This window comes from Esox lucius, chromosome 5 (genome assembly GCF_011004845.1).
Source record: "Esox lucius isolate fEsoLuc1 chromosome 5, fEsoLuc1.pri, whole genome shotgun sequence".
Classification (NCBI taxonomy): Eukaryota; Metazoa; Chordata; class Actinopteri; order Esociformes; family Esocidae; genus Esox; species Esox lucius.
Genome location: NC_047573.1, coordinates 30063022 through 30086608, shown reverse-complemented (window position 1 = coordinate 30086608; position 23587 = coordinate 30063022). Strand labels below are relative to the sequence as shown.

Genomic DNA, 23587 nt, shown 5'->3' with positions numbered 1-23587 from the left:
GTGAAGTTTGACTTTTTGAAAGTTCACCACACCCATCCCTTTTGACCAAGTATTGGAAATCAGTCCATAGGAGTATCTCCTCACTATGAAATGTTTTGCCACTGAGACCCAGAAAATGGCCATCATGGATTTTCAGCCTCCTTAGTTATTTTGAAAAACTCTTAAAACACTACTCATATGGCAGCAAATGAAATATCTTGATGTAGTTTGACATTTGGTATTTATGTATAAAGATCTTCAAGTGTTGTATAAACCAGACCAGTATGTAAAAAACTACATGGGGTCACCATTGGACAGGAAAAAACATCCAACATCGGGTTAATGTTTGTACACGTGTGCAGTTTTTTCCCTACATACAATATTGCATAATTTTCATGCTAACTAAATGCTGAAACCCACTAAATGCTGCTTGCAGCTTTAATTGAAGTTGCAAATGTAAAGAAAATTGCTTAGTTAGAGTAACATATACATTCCAAGGGTCTTCAAAGTTTCCTGTTGTCATTACTTGGTCCCCTTAATCGCTGCTTGCAGCTATACTTATAACTGTTCCTAGATCTCTGGTTTCTCTTAATTTATGCACTGCCACCACTAGTAGGCGTTGTTTGGTTGTGGTTCAAGACGGTTTTGTGTCCCCTCTAACTCTCTGCTGTTAGATTCTGTCCAAGTTTGATCCATGAACAAAATAAATGTAACCAGAAGTCAGGGGAGAGCCATCTTTATTCAGCATGAGTCTATGATGTTTTCCTTCCATTTCTCATTTCTCTCTCTCCAAAATTACAGAGGCAACACTGTTTTTATGCCAGAATACATAGGAGGTGACCAGTGGTCATTACCAACCATTACACATTCCAATACCCTCCAATAAGAAAGGTTTATCCTACAACAGACCCTTGTATGATATGTTCCAACCTATGGTCAATGGACCTATCCATATAGCCTATGTCAGTCACATGGGCAACTCCTAGCAGTAGGAATGGACAGAATGTATGGACAGGATGTGTGGGGAGTAGTTAGTGTAGGGTATATTGTGTCAGAATGGTGATTTATGGCCCTGGGGGGGGCGGGACTTCCATATTGATGTGACAGGTGGGCGGGACATCCGGTTTGTAGGGTGGGACTTCCGGTATGACGTATGTTAGGGTGGGACTTCCGGTATGACGTATGTTAGGGTGGGACTTCCGGTATGACGTATGTTAGGGTGGGACTTCCTGTATGACGTATGTTAGGGTGGGACTTCAGGAGTGACGTATGTTAGGGTGGGACTTCCGGTATGACGTATGTTAGGGTGGGACTTCCTGTATGACGTATGTTAGGGTGGGACTTCCGGTATGACGTATGTTAGGGTGGGACTTCCTGTATGACGTATGTTAGGGTGGGACTTCAGGAGTGACGTATGCATGTCCGGTGACTTTGTGATTAATGCTTACATTGATGTGTCAGTGTTTGATGTTTTACAACGCCTGATGAGCAAACCAGACTAGTGTTATAACAGGTGGGTTGTTTGATGATTAACAAATGGGGTTTAGGGTTCCCGGAATGTTAAAATCCCAGGCAGTAAATAAGTGTTGTGTCAGCGGTAAGGTGTTTGGTGTTAAACAAAAGGGGGCCAGGGTTCCAATGCCTTGTGGTACAGATGTAAACTTCCATGTTTTGCAATGTGGTGTTTTTCCACAAACACGGAGTTACACGTGAGAGACGTGTTTTTCTGTAAGAGGGGATGGGACGGGACTTACGAGTTCGGATAGTTTTCAGCCCAACATTCATTTTAACAAGAGATGGGCTTTAAGGTTATATCTGCCCAGTAGTAATGGTCCCTAAATAACCACTAATACAAACTGTAGTATTTGCAGGTTAGAAACCATCCCGTGTCTCACGGTTTGAAGTCCAACACAGCATTACAGCAAACTAACATCGCATGAGCAATGCCATTATTTTGAAGGAGCTTCCATAGCCCCAGGCCAACCACACATTTCGCAAAGGTGGATTGTGTAGCGGTTGGGTTTTAAAATATTGTTATAAATAAAACAAGTGTATGTATGAGCAATGTTGAGTTTTGTAATAAAAATGGTTAAGTCAGTATTAACTTCTAAGTTGCATTATAAGGCAAAACGTTACAAAGTTACCAGCAAGGTTGCGTATAAATTTGCATGAACAACGGGGAATCGTTGACAGGTAAGGATAGGTTATTTCAGGTAATTAAAACAATCGTAAAGGCGTCTTTTGAAATTGTTCAACAGAGATCAACGCAAGATTGTTTTCTACACATTGGTAGATATGTTTAATAATAGGCAACGTTAGTAAAAAAAAATACTATAGTATTTGTGTTAGTATGGGGTTATGCTGTCACTTCCGGGTGAAGATGTGCTGCATTCTCTTAATGAACAACTCGTGAAATCTGATTTTGTATTGCTGTATTATGTTCCTGTGTTTGTTAAATGTTGAACTGATTAATGGCGATATGGTGACAATAGCAAGCGTTTATATGTAAGCAGATGAGTTTATCGTAAATATATACAATTCTATGACGTGTGTCACGGCTGAGCCGCGAAAATTAACGAGAACGGCTGTTCTACCAGATGTGATATAGCAATATATTTGGTTGCCAAGTGGCTACAAAAATCAGAACTAAATAGTTCAGTTTTATCCTGAATTTGTATCATTGCAGCATGTATAGTTCTAACACAATTTGAATCTAACGTGAAGAACGATGACATGTAACCCATGACAAAGTTAAGAGGCGTGACTTGCTGGAGGAGCCCCGGCTGCGATGTGAAGACAGTAATTAAACCCCGCAGCATCCGCAAAAGACAGCTGGTGGTTCAAGCGTGGAGTATATCGTTTCTGTTGTAAGTACAAGTTATTTTATTTGAAGTAATTTATTTGAATTGTGATGCAACTTTTTAAGAATTTGTAAATCAATTTTACAATTGCGCAATCCATTCATTTTTAGCTGTCTTTCATATTGCCTGTTTACAGTTTTTTTCAATCGCTAAGCGCTTGCCCATACTTTAGATAATTTTTCTAAACTCTTAACACAGACTCACACCTACAAAACACAATTGGCCAAATTGTTCATTTTCTTCTCAAAAACACATTTTGTTAAATATATACTAACTCTTAATTTCAAAACAGAACATGTTTTTCTCTACACACACTAACTTTACCAAAACACTGGAAATCTGACTCAAAATGAAATAATTCTGTCAAAGAGTAACATTTGTTTTCACTTCACAAGGTACATGCAGTCAAACGAAGTACACCAGGTTTCAAAATTCTGGCTATTGTTAAAATTATAAAAACTGCATAGATTTTTATGTTTCAGGTAACATGCAATCCACCGTTTACACTAAATTTATTGGTTTGGAACTGTATGTGCACATGTACAGTAATGTTCACATTCAAACGCATTCCAGTAAAAAGCAAATCAGTTATTTCTTACAGTAACTGTTTACCAAAGAAGGTACAGTAGAACAGACAAGTTTTATTTTATTTTCAAGGTTTATTTACAAAATATCCATGAAACACAAGAGCATTCTGACCAAAAAAAACCCAGCAAAAAGCCCAAATAAAAAGGGGGGGAACTAAAAATGGCACAAAATGTATGTATCTAATCCCTGCGATCTTCAGGGTTAGGCCACATGTTTTCGTCAACATCACATCTGATATCATCTAAGGCGATGCACCTGGGATAAAACCGATTGGTATGTCGGATCCACCCTTGGCAATCTTGAACTGTGATATCCCTGCATCCAGCATCCATGGCTTCAAGTAGGGACATCTGGTCATGTGGCTGATGGTCATAAACCTTCCACCTCCATGCAGAAAAGAACTCCTCTATGGGGTTGAGGAAAGGTGAATAGGGTGGAAGGAAGAGACTCACCAGTACTGGGTGGACTTCAAACCATGCTGTTATTGCTTGTGAATGATGGAAAGCAACATTGTCCCAGGTAATTACAAAGGTCCTCATGTTTTCACCCTCCTGACCCTGCTCTGGTACCAGGCGCTGGTGGAGATCATTAAGAAACGCAAGGAGGCGCTCAGTATTATAAGGTCCAACCTGGCATCTGTGAAGGAGTAATCCTGTATTTGCCATTGCTGCACACATAGTAATGTTTGCCCCTCTCTGTCCTGGCACATCAACTGTGGCCCTTTTTCCAATTATATTTCGTCCACGTCGACGCCTTTTGGACAGATTGAATCCTGCCTCATCGATGTAAATGAATTCATGAGGGGCCTGGTTGGCTTCCAATTCCATAACTCTCTGAATAAAAGTTTAAGTCATGTCATTACTGTGTCTACCATACTGTACTGTAACCTATTACTGTGTAGGTAACCTACTTGCAAAGTGCAAAGGTTATATAACTGGACATTGAATTGAATATACACTATACCTGGACATATTGTCGTCGTAGCTCCTTGACTCTCTCACTGTTCCTTTCAAAGGGAACAGTGTAGAGCTGCTTCATCCGCACTCGGTGTTTGGACAATGTCCGCGTAATGGTTGTGAGGCTGATGCTTTCTATATTGGCAAATATCTCATGGTCCTCCACATTATTTGCAACAACCATTTCTACAATGGCAAGCTCTTGATCATTATTGAGGAGCTTTCCTCTTCCCCCAGAGGGTGGAAGATGTTGCATTCTGTAGAGAAAAATAAAAATATCAACATATGCATTACTGTATGACCTTATTGACATGTCAAATGAGAATAGAAACAAACCATGTAAAATGCAATACTTACCTGTTGGTTTGTTGAAAGATGAGAATAATGGAGGCAACCGTTGACCGACTCAAATTGGGTTGGACTCTTTCACCAGCCTCTCTTAGTGAGAGACCGTGGTTGATTACATGGTCAATGATAGTGGCACGAATTTCATCACTGACTACTGTTCTTGCAGCCCTTGGAATGCCACCACCACGCATTCTTACACCTCTACCTTGCCTTCTCCTTGGGCCTGCACCTGCTCCTCTCACTGCTCCTCTCACTGCACCTCTTACTGCTCCTCTCACTGCACCTCCACCTCTCACTGCACCTCTTACTGCTCCTCTCACTGCACCTCCACCTCTCACTGCACCTCTTACTGCTCCTCTCACTGCACCTCTCACTGCTCCTCTCACTGCACCTCTTACTGCTCCTCTCACTGCACCTCTTACTGCACCTCCACCTCTCACTGCACCTCCTTCTGCATCTCTCACTGGACCTGGTCTTCTCCCTGGGCCCCTTGCTCTTCCTCTTCCTCGTCCAGACATTACAATGTTTGTCTTTTTCTGTTACTGTTTCCAAAAACATCACTCCTTAAAGTCCTCCTTTTATAGTAATAGAAAAAATAAGCCCCTGCCACTGAGTCTAAGCCAGGCTGGAATCAGCTGTGGTTGGCCCAATTCACCAAACATAAATCAGCTGTGTCAATTATTCAATTGTTTGTTTATTATCAGCTGAGATATATTTTTGATATATTTTGTTTTTGAACTGATATCATTTCAGAAGCAGAGGTTTTTATACTGTATTTAAGGTTTGGAATATTGTTTTTGCTATTGTGGGATGTTGTGTGTTAACATTTGTAAATACTACAAAAACAATCCATAATTTTGTTGGGAGGTATAGCTTGTCTGTTAAGAAAATGTAAGCATTGTGGAAATGTGTTCACTGACTGCATATTGTGTGAAAACGACATTAAATGTGTGAATGGTATGGCCACAAAAGACCGATGCTGTGCTAATTGTGTTTAGAGTTTTGAAAATGTGACTACTGTTTGGACAAACGCTTGTTAGCGACTGAAAAAAAAACTGTAAATCTCAGGTTTAGGTTGAGCGGATTTGAACACCGACCCTGTTTGGTAAACACATTTTTGGACCTCCAAATCTTGGTAAGTAGACTTTTGACATTATTGTTAATCAGCTTTAATTACCTGTATACGCTTGTTAATCCTATTTGTATTTAGTTCAAGTGACCGGCATCTGCGTCAGTTGGACTGGGTGGTCAGACTGTGATCTTACACAACCTGAGCAGATACTTTGTGTAAGTTTAATTATTTACAGACATTTTTAGTCATGTTCTAAAGTGTTATTAACAATTATGACTATGTATACTGACCCTTGGTACAACATTCTATATTCCAACAGATTGAGGACAGCCGGGTGATGAGACAAAGTACATTACCTCAATGGGGTCAGTTACGGACACCCTTCCTTGTGGCTGCACAGCGTGAGGGGGTTTTTGTTTTCTTTCAGGCTTGAAAGCTGAAGGTAATACAGCCAACTCTTCAAAACTGTGCTGTATGTAAATGTATGTTTGAGTTAGAATATTCAAATCTGAAAAGTGGATTGTTATTTACACGTTAAACCAGAGAAATGGCGAAAGATAATGCTAACGACAGTCCAGACACGGAACAGCCAACAACCTCTACAAATAATCAATCGACCATACCCCAAAATACAAATGAACCAACCGCTACTTTGTTACACAGCGATGCGCACAATAATCCTCAGATACAAGGCTTGTTAACCGAGCTTAGTAGCCCCCTTTTTCACACGATCTAGTTGACACTCCTTCGAGCTCTCTGATGCAAACTCAGTGCAGTGATGGCGATGTTAGAGTTATACAGCGTAATGCGTTTGACAATGTTGAATTACGACAGTTGATAAATTTACAAAATACTGGTGAAGTTGGTGATTTTGGAACATTCTACGCAAGTATTATGGCAGGCTTGGATACTTTGATTGTTAGAGCCTCAGACTTTGTACAAGGGCCTGGTGACCGTCTGCAGATTGAGTTGATTGGTGAATCTCTGATAGATCCCGTACATGTGACCATGAGAGCGGATGAATATAATGAACGCACGTTTGGTAATTTACTTGAAAGTGTTATGCAGAGTAATGCCGAGATTATGATTGATGAATCACTAGAACTGGTGGTACAAATTGTCAAAAACCGTGAGGGTGGTGCCCCGCGACGTAAAGCTCAAACATTGTTGATAGATCAGATTATCAATAAAAAAAGAAGACATTTATATGTGGTTGTGAATAATGATTCTACGTGTTTTTCTGTTTGTTTGATGGGTATGTTGAACCCGCAGTACACATATCCTGAGGCCCTGGTTAGTGGTCGTGAGCTACATAAGGGGGCTGGTTTAGCTTTAGATGAATGTGTGTCATTCACAGATATTGTTCGGTTTGAAGAAATGATAGGGTGTAAAATTGTTGTCTTTCACCGAACACGGGATGGGCACTTTACCAAGTTTCAAAACAGCGAGGAAACCCACCCTAGAACTGTCTTTATGTACTTACACGATAACCATTTCTACGGTATCATGAATCTGAAGGGTTTTCGGGGTGTGTCTTATGTTTGTGACTGGTGCTATACCGGTTTCAACACACGTGGTGATCATGGTTGTAAACATAGCTGTAGTGTCTGTCTTCATGAAGATTGTCATACCCAACCCCGTAACACAAAGCAGTGCCCTGACTGTAAACGGATATGTTATTCAGATTTTTGTTATAGCCAGCATAAACGTTTGAAGCACCACAAAAGTGTGGATCGTTGGGTTAGCAGGTGTGACCAGAAGAAATACTGTGTCGATTGTGGTCGGTATTACAATCTCAGTATTACCAACTATAAAGCACACAGGTGCATTGCTAACATGTGCCCCAATTGTAATGTGGATCTGGCTTTTGAAATGAATCATCAGTGTTTTATAAAACCCTCCAAGCCCGAGGACCCCAGTGAGCGCTACATATTTTATGATTTTGAGACTATTGCCAATCCGGTGAATGGTGTACACACTGCAAATTTTGTGTGTGCAATAAACTTTGATAACAAGACGTGGTGTTCAGCCGGAGATGGTTGTGTCACTGCTTTTTTTCAAAAGTTTAGGCAACCGAAATATAATGACTACACATTTATAGCACACAACTCTAAAGGTTTTGATGGTTACATCTTGATGCAGTACCTTGCTAACAATGGTATTGGCACGACACTTATTGCTAATGGTAGCAAGCTCATGATTTTTACAGACAGCACATTCAATCAGAGATACATTGATAGTCATTGCTTTCTACCTATGAAGCTGTCAGCCTTGCCACGTGCTATGGGTTTTAAGGATTCGAAAAAAGGCTACTTTCCTTACAAATTTAACATCAAGGAGAATGAGAACTATGTTGGCCCCCATCCGGAACCGCATTACTATGGTGTGAATACCATGATGGCTAAAGAAAAAGATGAGTTTTTGCAATGGTATGCAACTGTTTCCGCAGACCCCTTTGTCATGCAGGATGAAATAAAGGCTTACTGCGTGAATGATGTGGTCATCTTGAGAGAGGGTTGTATGCGCTACAGACTCGAGTTCCTGGAGTGTGGTGGTGTTGACCCATTCCGGTCAATTACGATTGCTTCGGCTTGCATGAAAGTCTTTTGCAACAGATTCCTCACCAAGGACACCATTGCATTGGTCCCCTCAGACAACTACAACCGTTGTCAGAAGACATTCTCAAACAGCTCAATACAGTGGCTTGAATATGTGGCCTCCGATAAGAATATATCAATACAGCACGCCCTGAACAGGGGTGAAGTGAAAATCGGTCCCTACTACGTTGATGGTTATGCTGAACGCGATGGTTTTAGCACGGTCTATGAATTTCTAGGTTGTTTCTGGCACGGTCACCCAAAGTGTCATTGTTCAACAAGCATCAATCCAATGACAAAGATTCAGTATGGGTTGATGCACCAGCAATGGTTGACAAAGCTAGAGGCTTTGAAAGAACAACACAACATACATGTTCAATACATATGGGAGTGTGAGTGGAACCGGCTTAAAAACACATCCGCAGATGTCAAAGCTTTCTTGAAGACCTTTGATGCTCCAGAGCGCCTTGACCCTCGGGATGCTCTTTTTGGTGGTCGTACTAATGCGATTCATCTGAAGTTTACGTCTCGAGAAGGGGAGACTATTCATTATAACGATGTCTGTAGTCTTTACCCATTCTGCAACAAGACAAAGACTTATCCGATTGGACATCCAGACATAATCTTTCGAGATTTCAAACCACTAGACAACTACTTTGGTATTGTTAAGGCTACAGTGTGTCCACCGAAAGGCCTTTATCACCCCGTTTTACCACACAGGGTTGGCGGTAAGCTGTTCTTTCCATTGTGTAGATTATGTGCAGAGTCTGAAAACCAGGTAACTGATTGTTCACATACTGATTCAGAAAGATCTTTAACCGGTACCTGGGTTTCTATTGAGCTGGTTAAGGCTGTTGAGAAAGGTTATCACATTGTGGAAATATTTGAAGTCTGGGATTTCACCAGGACATCAGATGATCTTTTTTCAGATTACATGAGAACATTCCTGAAGCACAAGCAGGAAGCTAGTGGCTTCCCACCATCTGTGGTTGACGATGAGGCTAAAGGCCGGTATATCCGTGAATATCATGAAAAGGAGGGTGTGCAGCTTGACAAGGAAAACATTGTTGTAAACAGTGCTAGGCGATCTTTAGCTAAATTGGCAATGAATAGTCTTTGGGGTAAGATGGGTGAGCGGACTAACCTTATGAACACAATGTTAATTACAGATCCGGAGGAGTTTAGCCACTACCTTTTTTCCAGTGAAATAGATGTTGGTTATTTCTCGTTCATCTCAGACACTGTTGCGATGGTACAGTGGCGTTACACAAAACAGACACCAATCAAACCACGTAACGGCAAAATTTTTATTGCCGCATTCACAACCGCTTACGCTAGACTCGAGTTGTATTCACTCTTGGAGAAGTTGGATAGACGTGTACTCTACACAGACACTGATTCCGTGATCTTTGTCACACGCCATGGGGATTGGGTGCCCCCACTGGGCCCGTTCTTGGGTGACTTGACCGATGAGTTACCGGATGGTGACAGCATAGCTCAATCTGTTAGTGGTGGGCCAAAGACATATGGTTACAAAACCGTTAAAGGTCTGACCTGTCTCAAAGCAAAAGGCATTACGCTCAACAGCTACAACACAACCATTGTTAATTTGGAGACGCTGACACGACTGGTTGACAACTTTGTACGGGGTGGTGATGATGATCATGTCCTTGCTAATGCAGACACAATTGCTAGAGATAAAAGAACATTCACGTTGAAAAACCGAGTAGTGTCTAAGTGTTTCAGAGTTGTGTACAACAAGCGTGTACTGCTCCCTGATTACAGCACAAGGCCTTATGGGTACTAAACCACAGTCTAGGATGGATAGCGGTTTTGACCCGCGACTACAACACCCGTTCAGCTGTGTCATTAGTGGCCCCAGTAACTCTGCTAAAACATATTTTGTGAAGATGTTGTTGGATAATGCAGAGGTTGTATTCTCCAAAGAAATTCAAAATATCGTCTGGGTTTATTCATGTTGGCAACCGCTGTATGACGAACTGTTGAAAGTAAGGGGGATACATTTTATAGAAGGTCTACCAACATCGCTGTGTGATGACAATCTGCTACCGATTCAGAAAAACAACCTTTTAATCATTGACGATTTAATGAAAAGTGCATCAGAGAGTTTGGAGATGGAGAGAGTTTTCACACAATATTCACACCACCGTAACCTGAGTGCAATTTACCTCGTCCAAAACATGTTTGTTAAAGGCAAATCTAGTAGAACTATTAACTTGAACACAAACTACCTCATCTTGTTTAAAAACCCCCGCGACAATCAGCAGATTAGTATTTTAGGCAGACAGATATACCCCGGTCTTTCTCGATTCTTCATGGAGAGTTTTAAAGATGCAACACATCCGCCTTTTGGTTATTTACTTATTGACTTTAAAGCTACAACACCAGAAGACTACCGTCTGAGAACAGGGTTATTTTCAGGGGATTGGCCTGTCGTGTACGTTCCTAAGAAAGTTTGATCATGTCTAAACGCATTCGTAGAAATTTACCACTTTTGAAAATGATATTTAAGGCACCGGCAAGTCAACGAAAAGTTATTTTAGAATCAGCATCCACCGACCTCATTCTATCACTCTGTGAAATAGCGCTTAATCTAAGGCGCGGTAATATACCCTTAACCGAGTCGCAGCTCCGAAAAGTAAAGCGACAAAAAGCCAAAATTATATACATGTCTAGAAAGAACACTTCAGTTGCAAGGAAAAGAAAAACCATCAACCAATCTGGAGGTTTTCTACTGCCGTTACTAAGCGTTGCAGTTCCATTCTTAACCAGTCTAATTGCATCGAGACAGGGTTAAACAACATGGAGCATGCTCAGAAAATGTTTCTGGTGCCACAACATCAGTTAGAAAAACTGCGAGAATCCAAAACGACTAGCCCCGATGTAAGACAGTCTGTTGAGAATGATTTGGACTCATCGATTCGCAATATACTGTTGAAGCCTGATATGGATTTACATGAGAAAGCTAAAAGATACTCTGCCATTTTACAAAGATTTTTGACTGTTGTGCGCCAGGGGGAGCTTGATACAAACACCCTGACTTTAAGTCTACCCGGGTCTGAGACCGGGTCTGCTGTAGTAAACGTGACTGAGAATAAGCAAACTGTTGACCGAAATGTTGACCTTGTTGATGACATTTTGGATAATGTGCCTGTGAAGCGTAGAAAGAATGTTGAATATATTCTTAATAGAATGCACAGGTCTAAAGATTTGACTTCATGGAATTCAAATGGTGAATTCGTTTTCAAAGGAGAGATAATCAAGGGCTCGCACCTATTGGATCTTGTTAAAAGTGTGACAGCTACCAATAAAATTGCTGACGATAGAAGACCGTTGGGGTGGGGTGTGTTTTTAGAGGCCATGGCATGTCTCAACATGCCTTTTACAACTATTCCAAATGCTCATGTAAGATGTAAAATCAATTTGTATAAACAAAAGTCTGGTGACACAATGGATGATTTAGCCACACCACCAGCAACTGGTTTTCAAACAACCAAAGCTTTCTTTGAACCTCATACCACGGACCCCGCAAAATGGGCTTCCATTTTAATGTGTTTTTATTTTATTTGTGATACATTGTATGTTTGTTTTATCCTGAATAAATGTTGTATGAAAAATAATATGTAAACATTGATGTGGTTTTACAAATGTTTTTATTTTTTAATAATAAAGTTGACATACACGTGATTGGCTTTTCTATTTCTTCAACAACCATGGCACAAATTAAACGTTTCACAAGATTGAGCATGTTGTATGCAATTAAACATTTGCTTATCACGCTTACTCTGGTACATCTTATATACAAACTTTGAGACTAGGGCATCATTTACTCGTAAATCATCAGCATAAAAAGACATAAAATCTTTATAACTCAGACCTTTTGTCATTAGAAAGAGAAAGAACAAACAATGCTGTCCACACGTGGTTGAAACCAGGTCCTGTACTTGTTTTGAACTGTATTCCACATTCTCACAGGTTTTCAGAAAGGCCTTGATTGACTTGGGAAAATATGTAAAATCCGGGGGGTTTCCAAAACTGTCATAAAACCTTCCAATGCCATCATCCGTTATGTAAATAGCAAGCCAGTGCTCCCCAGGTTGATTGCTTGGGTGTGTATTAACAATCATCATTGATGCAAGGCTTGGTCCTTTAGGTGTTTTCCTGAAGCTAAGGCCAATTGGTAAAATTCACGCACTGCTGACCCTCTTGTGTAATTTGGTTGGAATGGTTTGCTAGGAAATTGCTGACCATCTACATACATAGCCATAAACTCCAAATTATAATGTTTGAAATTAAATGGATTCTTTGTGTAACTTCCGGTAAAACTGTCATTGTCCACCAATCCGATTACAATACATTTTGGCAGAGGTCCTAAAAATAGGTTTTCCTGGTTACAAACACGACCCCCAGCCGGTAAACTAAATGTCTTCATACACACTCTTTCAATTGGGTACTTGGCATTGGTTGAGAGTAGCGCTTGAGCGTGTCCAAGTTTCACGGCTGGCGAAACAGACACTTTCTTGACAAATAGTGATGCTGATAGTATATGCAAACGATAACGCACATCCCCGACCCCCATAAGGCAGAACTCATCTTTACCGCGCACCATCCTAACCTTCGAGGATCTCCTCAATCCCGCCGTCACGTCTTCCATTGAGGAAGCAGAGGATGAAGGCTCAGAGGTGGACTCGTCCATCACCCGGGCTGAAGTCACCGAGGTGGTTAAGAAACTCTTCGGTGGCAAGGCACCGGGGGTGGATGAGATCCGCCCTGAGTACCTCAAGTCTCTGGATGTTGTGGGGCTGTCTTGGCTGACACGCCTGTGCAACATCGCGTGGCAGTCGGGGACAGTGCCTCTGGGATGGCAGACCGGGGTGGTGGTCCCTCTTTATAAGAAGGGGGACCGGAGGGTGTGTTCCAACTATAGGGGGATCACACTTCTCAGCCTCCCCGGGAAAGTCTATGCCAGGGTTCTGGAGAGGAGAATACGGCCGATAGTAGAACCTCGGATTCAGGAGGAACAGTGTGGTTTTCGTCCAGGCCGTGGAACACTGGACCAGCTCTATACCCTCTACAGGGTGATGGAGGGTTCATGGGAGTTTGCCCAACCAGTCCACATGTGTTTTGTGGATTTGGAGAAGGCATTCGACTGTGTCCCTCGCGGCATCCTGTGGAGAGTGCTTCGGGAATATGGGGTCCTGGGTCCTTTGCTAAGGGCTGTCAGGTCCCTGTACGACCGAAGCAGGAGCTTGGTCCGCATTGCCGGCAGTAAGTCAGACTTGTTCCCTGTGCATGTTGGACTCCGGCAGGGCTGCCCTTTGTCACCGGTTCTGTTCGTAATTTTTATGGACAGAATTTCTAGGCGCAGCCAGGGGCCGGAGGGTGTCAGGTTTGGGGACCACACGATTTCGTCTCTGCTCTTTGCGGATGATGTTGTCGTGTTGGCCCCTTCAAGCCAGGACCTTCAGCATGCACTTGGACGGTTTGCAGCCGAGTGTGAAGCGGTGGGGATGAAAATCAGTACCTCCAAATCCGAGGCCATGGTCCTCAGTCGGAAAAGGGTGGCTTGCCCACTTCAGGTTGGTGGAGAGTGCTTGCCTCAAGTGGAGGAGTTTAAGTATCTAGGGGTCCTGTTCACGAGTGAGGGAAGGATGGAACGGGAGATTGACAGACGGATCGGTGCAACTTCTGCAGTAATGCGGTCGATGTATCGGTCTGTCGTGGTGAAGAAAGAGCTGAGCCGCAAGGCGAAGCTCTCGATTTACCGGTCAATCTACGTTCCTACTCTCACCTATGGTCATGAGCTTTGGGTCATGACCGAAAGGACAAGATCCCGGATACAGGCGGCCGAAATGAGCTTTCTCCGCAGGGTGGCTGGGCGATCCCTTAGAGATAGGGTGAGAAGCTCGGTCACCCGGGAGGAGCTCAGAGTAGAGCCGCTGCTCCTCCACATCGAGAGGGGTCAGCTGAGGTGGCTTGGGCATCTGTTTCGGATGCCTCCGGAACGCCTTCCTGGGAAGGTGTTCCGGTCCCGTCCCACCGGGAAGAGACCCCGGGGAAGACCTAGGACACGCTGGAGGGACTATGTCTCCCGGCTGGCCTGGGAACGCCTCGGTGTCCCCCCGGAAGAGCTGGAGGAAGTGTCTGGGGAGAGGGAAGTCTGGGCATCCCTGCTTAGACTGCTGCCCCCGCGACCCGGCCCCGGATAAGCGGAAGATGATGCAATGCAATGCAATGCATCCTAACCTTTATGTCAACGCCGTTTAACATAAGTTTCTCTTGAAAGAAGATATCACTATGAACAGGGCCGATCATTTAAAATGTTGTGCTATCCGCCGAATAGGCTGCCCTTTTCGTAAGTCCATCGTTCTCGCCTGCAGGGTCCGTAACATCCATGTGACCTGCGGCATCCTTGTAAAACAACCCAGCTGAAAACTGTGTCTTTAATGTATCACATCCATAAATCAGAATGCTCTCTATAACGGCTCTGTAGGGGTATGTGTTGCTACTCTAGCTAATTAAACGATCACCCAAGGAGACATCCACTTGTGAAAATAGGGTGGCTATCGGATAGTTGATAACCCCAACACGTGCTCCGGCATCAATATTAGTTCCGTCCGGTTTAGTGACTTTTACACGTAGGTACAGCAAAGTATTGTTTAGATCAACGTAGTCTTCGCCATTCCCGGCAATAAAGAACTCCAGAGGGGCTGCGTCAGATATTGCTGATAGTGTCGGTATTTCAATGTGTGTATTTTTCTCAATAGATGTCTGTGTGAATGGAACTGTGAATAAATCCAACTCTGTCTTCATACATTCGCCAGACATACGGTGTAGGAGTGCCATCTCTCTAAAATATATTCTTAATCAGATTTGTCGTGTTCCCTTTGAGTGTCCTCCGGGGTGTATGTCCTCTTTTAACCTTGGCTCTTGTTTTTGTCTCATTCTTGCGTTTTTTACTCTTGGGTAGGCTCCGCCTACCAGGTGGTCTCTTTCTAACACCTCTAGACATAACCATCAATCCAGAACCATCCTGCTGTTTTGTTTGTCGTGACATAACACTGTTGACAACATCGCCGACTATATTCCTAGCCGCACTCTTCAGATGTGGTTTTGCTATGGAGAACCCGCAATTCAACAAAGGTATTGCCATCCGGAAAAGCCGTCGGAAAAGGCCCCCTAGACCGGCCCCATACATTGCTGAGCTACCATGATACCCTGGTAAACCGTTACTGGCCTGTGTTGTGTAGTATTCAACATACCTTTGAGGATCATCATAGAGCTTGTGCGGCTGCATCTTAAACTCTAAAAGATTGTTTGACGGGTCTGAAGTGTAATTTTGTAACCACCTTCCCCACTACAAATGAAACCAGCTGGTTTTGATCAGATTTTACTTCAATACAGATCTCATCAAATTGTCTCTTACTAAGAGGTACGTAGTGTGGCTTGTCGTACGTCACTGTGACAACTTCATTCTTTCTCCCTGTAATATGTACAGTTCGCAGCAGTGGGACATGACTGTCACCAACACATTGATAATCAATTATATCTGTGTAGATGTATAGGGTGTTAAACCCCGCCAGAAAATCGGTGGGGTATGTTCCGTACCATGTGGCGGGCCACCGCTCGCCTGGTTTTAACCCCAATATCTGTTCCAGTTTTGCGCTAAATTTCAAACTAAACTGTGGTTCACCTTTTAGAAACACTCTATTTTTAAATTCATCGTACCCCACCGATAAACCATGTGTTTTTATATGACTGTTGAGCTCTATCACTAGTTTTAATATGCTGCTGTAATAACCGGTGTCGAGTTCATATTTCCAAGTTTTGTCGTTTTTCAAGTCAAGTAGTTCAAATGCGTTTTCGCCCCGTGTAAAAGTATTCCACGTATGCGGGTATTGGAACTCTATCAAAGATACTTCCCAATCGCCTTTCAAATCTATACCTTTGGCAAATTTAGTGGTATAGCACGAACTTGTGTTGCTTGGATAGACATGTCTCGATGAGTTACTGGGCAGCGTTATGTAGAAGCCACCGTCACCCATGCTGATCGCAGTCAATGTAAATGACGTGATCCTGTAAACCCTGGAGTTTTATCCAGTTTCTAGGTCAACCACTTGTTCCGATGGTATCCAGCTGTTGAATTTCTCAGGCCAACCAAGCCACTTCACAAGACACATTTTCCTCCCTTTCTGTACTTTCTCATTCAAAACTGCTTCCACTTTAAAAGTTTTATCCTTGGCCACGATTATTTTCAGCAATTCCTGTTCATAAAAGGTCCCAACTATCACATCACCATCGTAATCTTTTATTCTATATACAGGAGGTACCCGAGGAATGCATTCTGTTATTGTAAAATATTCATCTGTGTACCCTTTTTCATAGCCTTTTGTAAACGCACCTCTCAGCTTTGAGAGTCTCACAGTATCTCCAACCTGGAACTTGTAGCTTTGATTACCATTTCTCGTTAATGTTGTGCCATACAGGTTCTTGAGAACTAATCTAACATTTTCTTCACAAACGTCAGCAGGCTTCATCTTAATAGACCGATGGTAGCTATGGTTTTACCCACGAACTAAATCTTGAATAACCTCAACATAGCGGTGAGTGTTGGCTGCTGTCAGATACCTCCACATTCGTGATTTAATTGTTTTATTAAACCTCTCAACGATACTCGCTTTGAAATCATTTCCTGTAGCAAAATGTTTTATGTTGTACTTCTTCATCAACATTTCAAAATGTGAATTAAAAAACTTCCCCTTGTCCGTTTGGACTTTTTGTGGTGTTCTTCCTTCTTTTAATGTCTTCAAATGCTCGCTTTACCTCTATAGCGCTTTTATTTCTCAGCACGCGAAGCCATGCGTATTTGCTTAATACATCTATGCATGTTAACATAAATTTCATGTTATCGTTTTCCACACTGTAAGCACTCATGTCAACCAAATCCAGCTGAAATTGTGAATTTATATCATGAACAATAACTCTATTTCTTTTAAAATGTATAGCTACAGGCCTGTGTAGCGTGTATGTATCCTGGGCGAGCAGCCAGTCATCGGCCTCACCATTTTTGAGGATCTCCCCGTTTTTTTCCAAGTATGCTTTCATCACACCATGACCCTGCTGCGTCGCATACAACATCCTCATTAAATTTGTCCATGTACTCATCCCTGTTCTCACTCAGTCTCTGTGTGATGTTCGGCTCCAACTTGAGCTCGTGCAGAAAGTTCTCAGCGGCCTCGTGAACATCAGTCATCGGTGTGTGAAAACCAGATGCGTTCAAAGCCTTGACCAACACATGTTTCAGTCGCGGTGTTAAAACTGTCGCCACAATGTCATCATAATGGGCCTCAAAAAAATACTCAGGCGGTTCGAGACATGAATGTCTTGTCTGGCTCGGGTGGTCCACTTCGCATCCGATGCATGCTTTGTGTAGAATAGCACCAAAAACGTTTTCCAGAATCATGCCCATTGTTGCTTTGATGATCTTTAAAATTTTTGGTGCAAGTTGTTTGTCCATTTTGTGATAACTCTTGTTAGCATTTGAAAGGTATGACAGGTTAAGAGGACCTAGTTGATCACCAACCCTGTCAATCCAATGGTAGTTTCTTGTTGGGAATGCCGGTGGAATCGAGCTGTCTGGGTCGGGGGTTCCGTAGAAGGCTTCAGCGTTGTCATCCCAGGCGTCACACAGCCAGTCCTCAGCCTTGGGTTCTTCAATCACCGCTTGGTTGTAATCTTGAGACATGTTTCGTAAATTCTTCCGACTGCTTGAATGTCACCGGCGGTCTGTCGGTTTTTATGCTGTGCTGATGAAGGTGTTGTCTTAAGGCGGGGCTCCGGGGTCTTAGGTCAGTCGATAAGTCCGCAGTCACAAACTAACGCCGATATTTTCCGGAAATAACTCATCAAGTGTTTGATGTTTAAACAGTTTTTCAATGTATCCTAATTAACTGGCTTTTTTATAAACTTTAAAACTGGTTCTGGTCAGTCCATTCTCTCACTGGGCCATACCGTTCAACATGGTAAACAACTTTCATAGGTACAAGGCATTTACCAAGTACCTTAGGTCAATCCAGCCATGATAAATACGTTGTTTACCACCACCTCTCATGAATAATAGCTTTTCTACGAGTTACCAACAAACGTGTCCAACTATCACTCATTATACCCCAGACCGAACCATGTCAAATCTCCAGGCATCGTTGGGGTGCTACCACCAGGGTTCTTTCTTTCCTGTCAGTAAAAAAGTCATTAATAATAATATAAATTTGCAGAAAGCACACATTCACATTTTCTTTGGAATAAAAATGCATCCATTTTATTCCATTTTATAAATGCTAGATGTTAAACTTAGGCCAAAGGGAAATCGTGTGTTATCATTTCTCCACTGCTACAAGCCAGATTCGAGTTTGCTGAACTTGGTTTTGAATTACACAAAGAATAAATGAAAAACAAATGACTTGAATTTGTTATTTTTCTTGGGAAGCAGTGCCTTAACCCTCTCCGCTTCCTCTTTATCTGCCCGTCTCTTCTTCTGCTCCTCAGTCATTCGCTCTTCCTTCCATTCCCTCTCCTTTCTCTCCCACTCCTCCCACTTTCTCTGTTCACTCTCCCTCTTCCTCTGCCACATCTCCTGCCTCTTCTGTAACTCCTCCCACTTCCTCTGCTCATTCTCCCTCTTCGTCTGCCTTCTCTCATTCATCGTCTCATCTATTTTCTTTAGGAAGTCTGCTTTCTTTTTCACCATTTGCTCTGTGAAGGACTGCTCTCTTGGCCTTTCCTCTCTCTCACTCTGTGCAGCCTCTGGCACTTCATGTGCTCTCTGGTAAAGAGAAATGTTTGTTTATTGACACTTGAGATTCTCCTTAGTCCAGACTAGCCTGAAAAAGTCTTACATTACTTTGTGCTCTACAACACAAATAAATAAACAAATAAACATTCAAATAGAATGGTCCTGTCAAAATGTATCCTTACCACAAAAGGATCCTCTCTGGCTCTGGTCTGCTTGACACTTTTCATTGCATCCTGATTTTTGGTGCTCTGTTGAGTTGTCAAGTTCTTTGTTCTGGTCTGGAAATCTTGCGTCCGAGATTCCTGTTTTTTTGGACTTCCCTGAAACTCTCGCACTCTCAGGATTTTTATATTTGTTCCCTGTTTCTTTCCCGGGCTCTGAAACAGACAGCGAGATGGGACAATTTGATTTTATTAACAAACTGTAAAATCAACAATCAATGCAAATGCCAACCCATTTTATTTGGTAACACTTCACTGGCAGAGTCCCAAACATCTATCTGTAGATCAGTGAAATGAAAACTGACCCTCACCCCCTCCACCACACTCACCCTCACCCCCTCCACCACACTCACCCTCACCCACCTCCACCACACTCAACCTCACCCCCTCCACCACACTCACCCTCACCCACCTCCACCACACTCACCCTCACCCACCTCCACCACACTCACCCTCACCCCCTCCACCACACTCACTTAGTGCAGAGTCAGATAATGTACCACTGGATAATTTTAATATTATATTGAATATCATCGATCGTGTTGCACCGGTAAAGGTAAAGAAAACCGAAAGCACAGTGGACAAACACCATGAAGGTATACGCCCTGAAAAGAGAATGTAGGAAAGCGGAACATAAATGGAGAAAAAATAAACTTCAAATCCACTGTGACATCTTTAAACAAAGCTTTTGTAGCTTCAACTATGAGTTACGCAGGGCCAGATAGCAACATTTATCGGGAATGATCAACAAGAGTTTCTTTAGTGAAAAAATCTAAAATATTAGACTGACCATCAGAAATACAGTCAAGCAATGACATGGTGCTGTCACTACAATCACAAAGTCATAACTTGGTTAAGTTGCGATTTAATACATTTGATCATAAATCCCTAGAAGAACAGTTCGACAACTAAAAGCTTCCACATGATCTCGACATACTGCCATCTGACTCTTTAAAAACTATTTTTAACTCCATAACAATGGATCTGCAGCAAATAGTTAATGTGTCTGAAGATTATAAACCGAGCAGGGCTCTTAAATCCATGATCCATGAGCCCAGAGTCCAAAATAAAACATGGCGAAGCTGCATTTAGCACAGTTATGCTTTATTCAAATACAATAAACTACTAGAAGATCATAGACGTGCCCCAAACGTTTTACATTTCAAATCCAGTTTAAAACAACTTCTCTTCACATGCCAATGACTGAGAGCTTAAACTTAACCACATTGTTAGCCCTACAGCTTTTATAGATTCCTAATGGAATCTACTACAGAACCTTATTCTCATCATCATTTTCTTCCGCTTATCCGGGGCTGGGTCGCGGGGGCAGCAGTCTAAGCAGAGATGCCCAGACTTCCCTCTCCCTAGACACTTCCTCCAGCTCTGCCGGGGGGACACAGAGGTGGTCCCAGGCCAGCTGGGAGACAGTCCCTCCAGCGTGTCCTAGGTCTTCCCCGGGGTCTCCTCCCGGTGGGACGGGCCCGGAACACCTTCCCAGGAAGGCGTTCCGGAGGCATCCGAAACAGATGCTCAAGCCACCTCAGCTGACCCCTCTCGATATGGAGGAGCATCTCTAAGGGATCACCCAGCCACCCTGCGGAGAAAGCTCATTTCGGCCGCCTGTATCCGGGATCTTGTCATTTCGGTCATGACCCAAAGCTCATGACCATAGGTGAGAGTAGGAACGTAGATTGACCGGTAAATCGAGAGCTTCGCCTTGCGAACCTTATTCTGTGTTTTATTATGTTGCCCCCTTGTTATTATTATTAAGGTGGTTAGAGTCTACCTTGGGCGGTTAGAGTCTCTCTTGTTTTATTGTTTTTATTCTATTGTATTTTTTTCTTTTTTTTTCTTTGTAAAACACATTGGATTGCTTCTATTCATGATTTATGCTATATGAATAAACGTGCTTGCTACTAACCTTAAGTCTTACCCCAACCCTAATTCTAAACCTAACACTCACCCTAACCTTAGAGGGTTCATGTTTCCTCAAAGTGTGCATTTTCACACCCTGGTCCTGTGGACTGCTCAGGAGTTCTTCACCTGGTCCCTGGTGTTCATGCCTGCCCTGGACTCTCAACAGGGTTTTTTCCTCCTTTTTGATGTTCTCAGCCATAGACCTTAGAGCAATCACCTTTCTGTTCACAGAAATGACTTTGTAATTGACTTCATTTGTCTTGGTCAGGATGTCCCTCTCCATTTGCTGCACCTTTCTCTCCCTTCTGTCCACATCTGTTTTCTGTTGCTCCAGCTCTGCCTTCAAGCTCATAATTTTCTCATTCTCATTTTTCTTCTCCTCCCTCAGCTTGTTTACCAGGCAGGCATCTCTCAGGGACTTCCATCTCTCCTCTCTGTCCTCCGCTCTATCCAGCCGACTGTTGAGGAGGTCCATCTCTATGAGGCGGTCAATGGCTCTCTTCCTCTGAGGAAGGTCCATAAGCAGCAGCTTGTAGACCTTCGTAAAAAAACAATACTCATTTATTAGAAAGCATTACAGAATTACATGTAACTTCATAAATACATCTAAGGCTCCATTGTGGCACCTTGATAAGAAGACACTGCTATTTCTGGAAGAGTGGAAATGACATGACAATAAAAAAAATGAATGACCTGGTCTCTGTGAGTCCTCTCCCTCAGCCTCCACTCCTCCTGCATCTCAATGATCCAGCTTTCCACCTCTGTCTTCAGGCTACTGAACATCTTCTCCATCCATATCCTCTCCTCACTAATCTTCTCCTGAAGACTGGAGTCAACAAAGTCCTGCCACGACTTCTTCTTTTCAGTAACGGACATTATTTCTTATTCTTGTGGAGAGAACCAGACAGTAGAGAATGGAATTACAACAACAGATAACATATATTTATATTTATATATGTGTGTGTATATATATATATATATATGTATATATGTATATATGTATATGTATACACAGCTCCGGAAAAAATTAAGAGACCACTTCACCTTTTTCTTTCCTTTCCAAAAAGTTCTCCATTTGCAGTGGTCTCTTAATTTGAACCCTTCTGTTCTGAAAAAGGTACAGTGTTTATATATATATATATATATATATATATATATATATATATATATATATATATATATATATATATATATATATATATATATATATATATATATAGTGAGGGAAAAAAATATTTGATCCCCTGCTGATTTTGTACATTTGCCCACTGACTAATAAACCTACCATTACAATTATAGACTGATCAATTCTTTGTTAGTGGGCAAACATACAAAGTCAGCAGGGGATATTTTTTTTTCCAATATTTTAGAGTTAGAATTTTTTGAATTCAGTTGAAACACTGCAATTCCAGACAATTATATCACACATTACTGGAGGCTTCATACACAATACACGCCAGAGATGGGGACAAGTCACACATGGTCAAGTCCAAGCAAGTCTCAAGTCTTAACCATAGGCGCCGATACCGTGGGTGCTCCGGGGCTCGATGAACACACACACTGTCCTCTGTTTCTGACGTGCGCTCGGTGCGAAGCTTGATTTCAAAATCAAATATTTTTCTCCTCCGCGGTACACTTTTTTTGGGGGACGAAGCGGAGGGATCTTGAATCAGCCTGAAGGGGTTGTATTCGCTATAACAACCGCCTCGCTATACCTTACCCCGCTTATTACATACCTACCAAATAAATCAATAATTTGACACAAAATATTGATTTCAAAAGGAATGTATTGATTTAAAAACAATTGTATTGCTTCCTCTAAAGAAAATAGTCCGTTCAGTCTTTGGTTAGAATCCTGCTGCGTCCATAGCAACGAGCTGTTTTTCATGGCAACGGTCTGTTATCAAGAAATAACACGCATTCTGCACTGGAATTCAGCTAATCCATGTAATAAGGGCTAATAATAACAACCTTATAAACTAATTATTGTGACTGAAAAACTGCCTAATATGTAATTACGCTGTAATTATTCTTGTCTGTATGAGTAAAAAAAAAAAACTCTTCGAAATGTTTAGGTGCTAGTAATCACATCGGCGCCTCCATTTTAGCCTTTCATGCAGTAAAGTTAACTGTTATGGTGTAAGCACAATGCTTTTACGTTTCCACACGCAGTCCACAAACACTTGAAAATGCGCACATTTAATACAGACATTATAGCCTACGTGTAATAATATA

The 23587-nt window shown here is 42.2% G+C and overlaps 1 protein-coding gene across 1 annotated transcript; it reads right to left on the bottom strand.

Annotated features, from left to right (window-relative positions):
* Positions 1 to 3562: 3562 nt before the first annotated feature.
* LOC114839305 lies at positions 3563 to 4703 on the bottom strand. The gene is made up of 2 exons (XM_029119664.2): positions 4392 to 4703; positions 3563 to 4261 (listed from the first exon to the last, which is right to left on the bottom strand). Exons 1-2 carry the CDS (start codon positions 4695 to 4697, stop codon positions 3608 to 3610), a joined length of 960 nt encoding a protein of 319 aa, XP_028975497.2. The 5' UTR covers positions 4698 to 4703; the 3' UTR covers positions 3563 to 3607.
* Positions 4704 to 23587: the final 18884 nt, after the last annotated feature.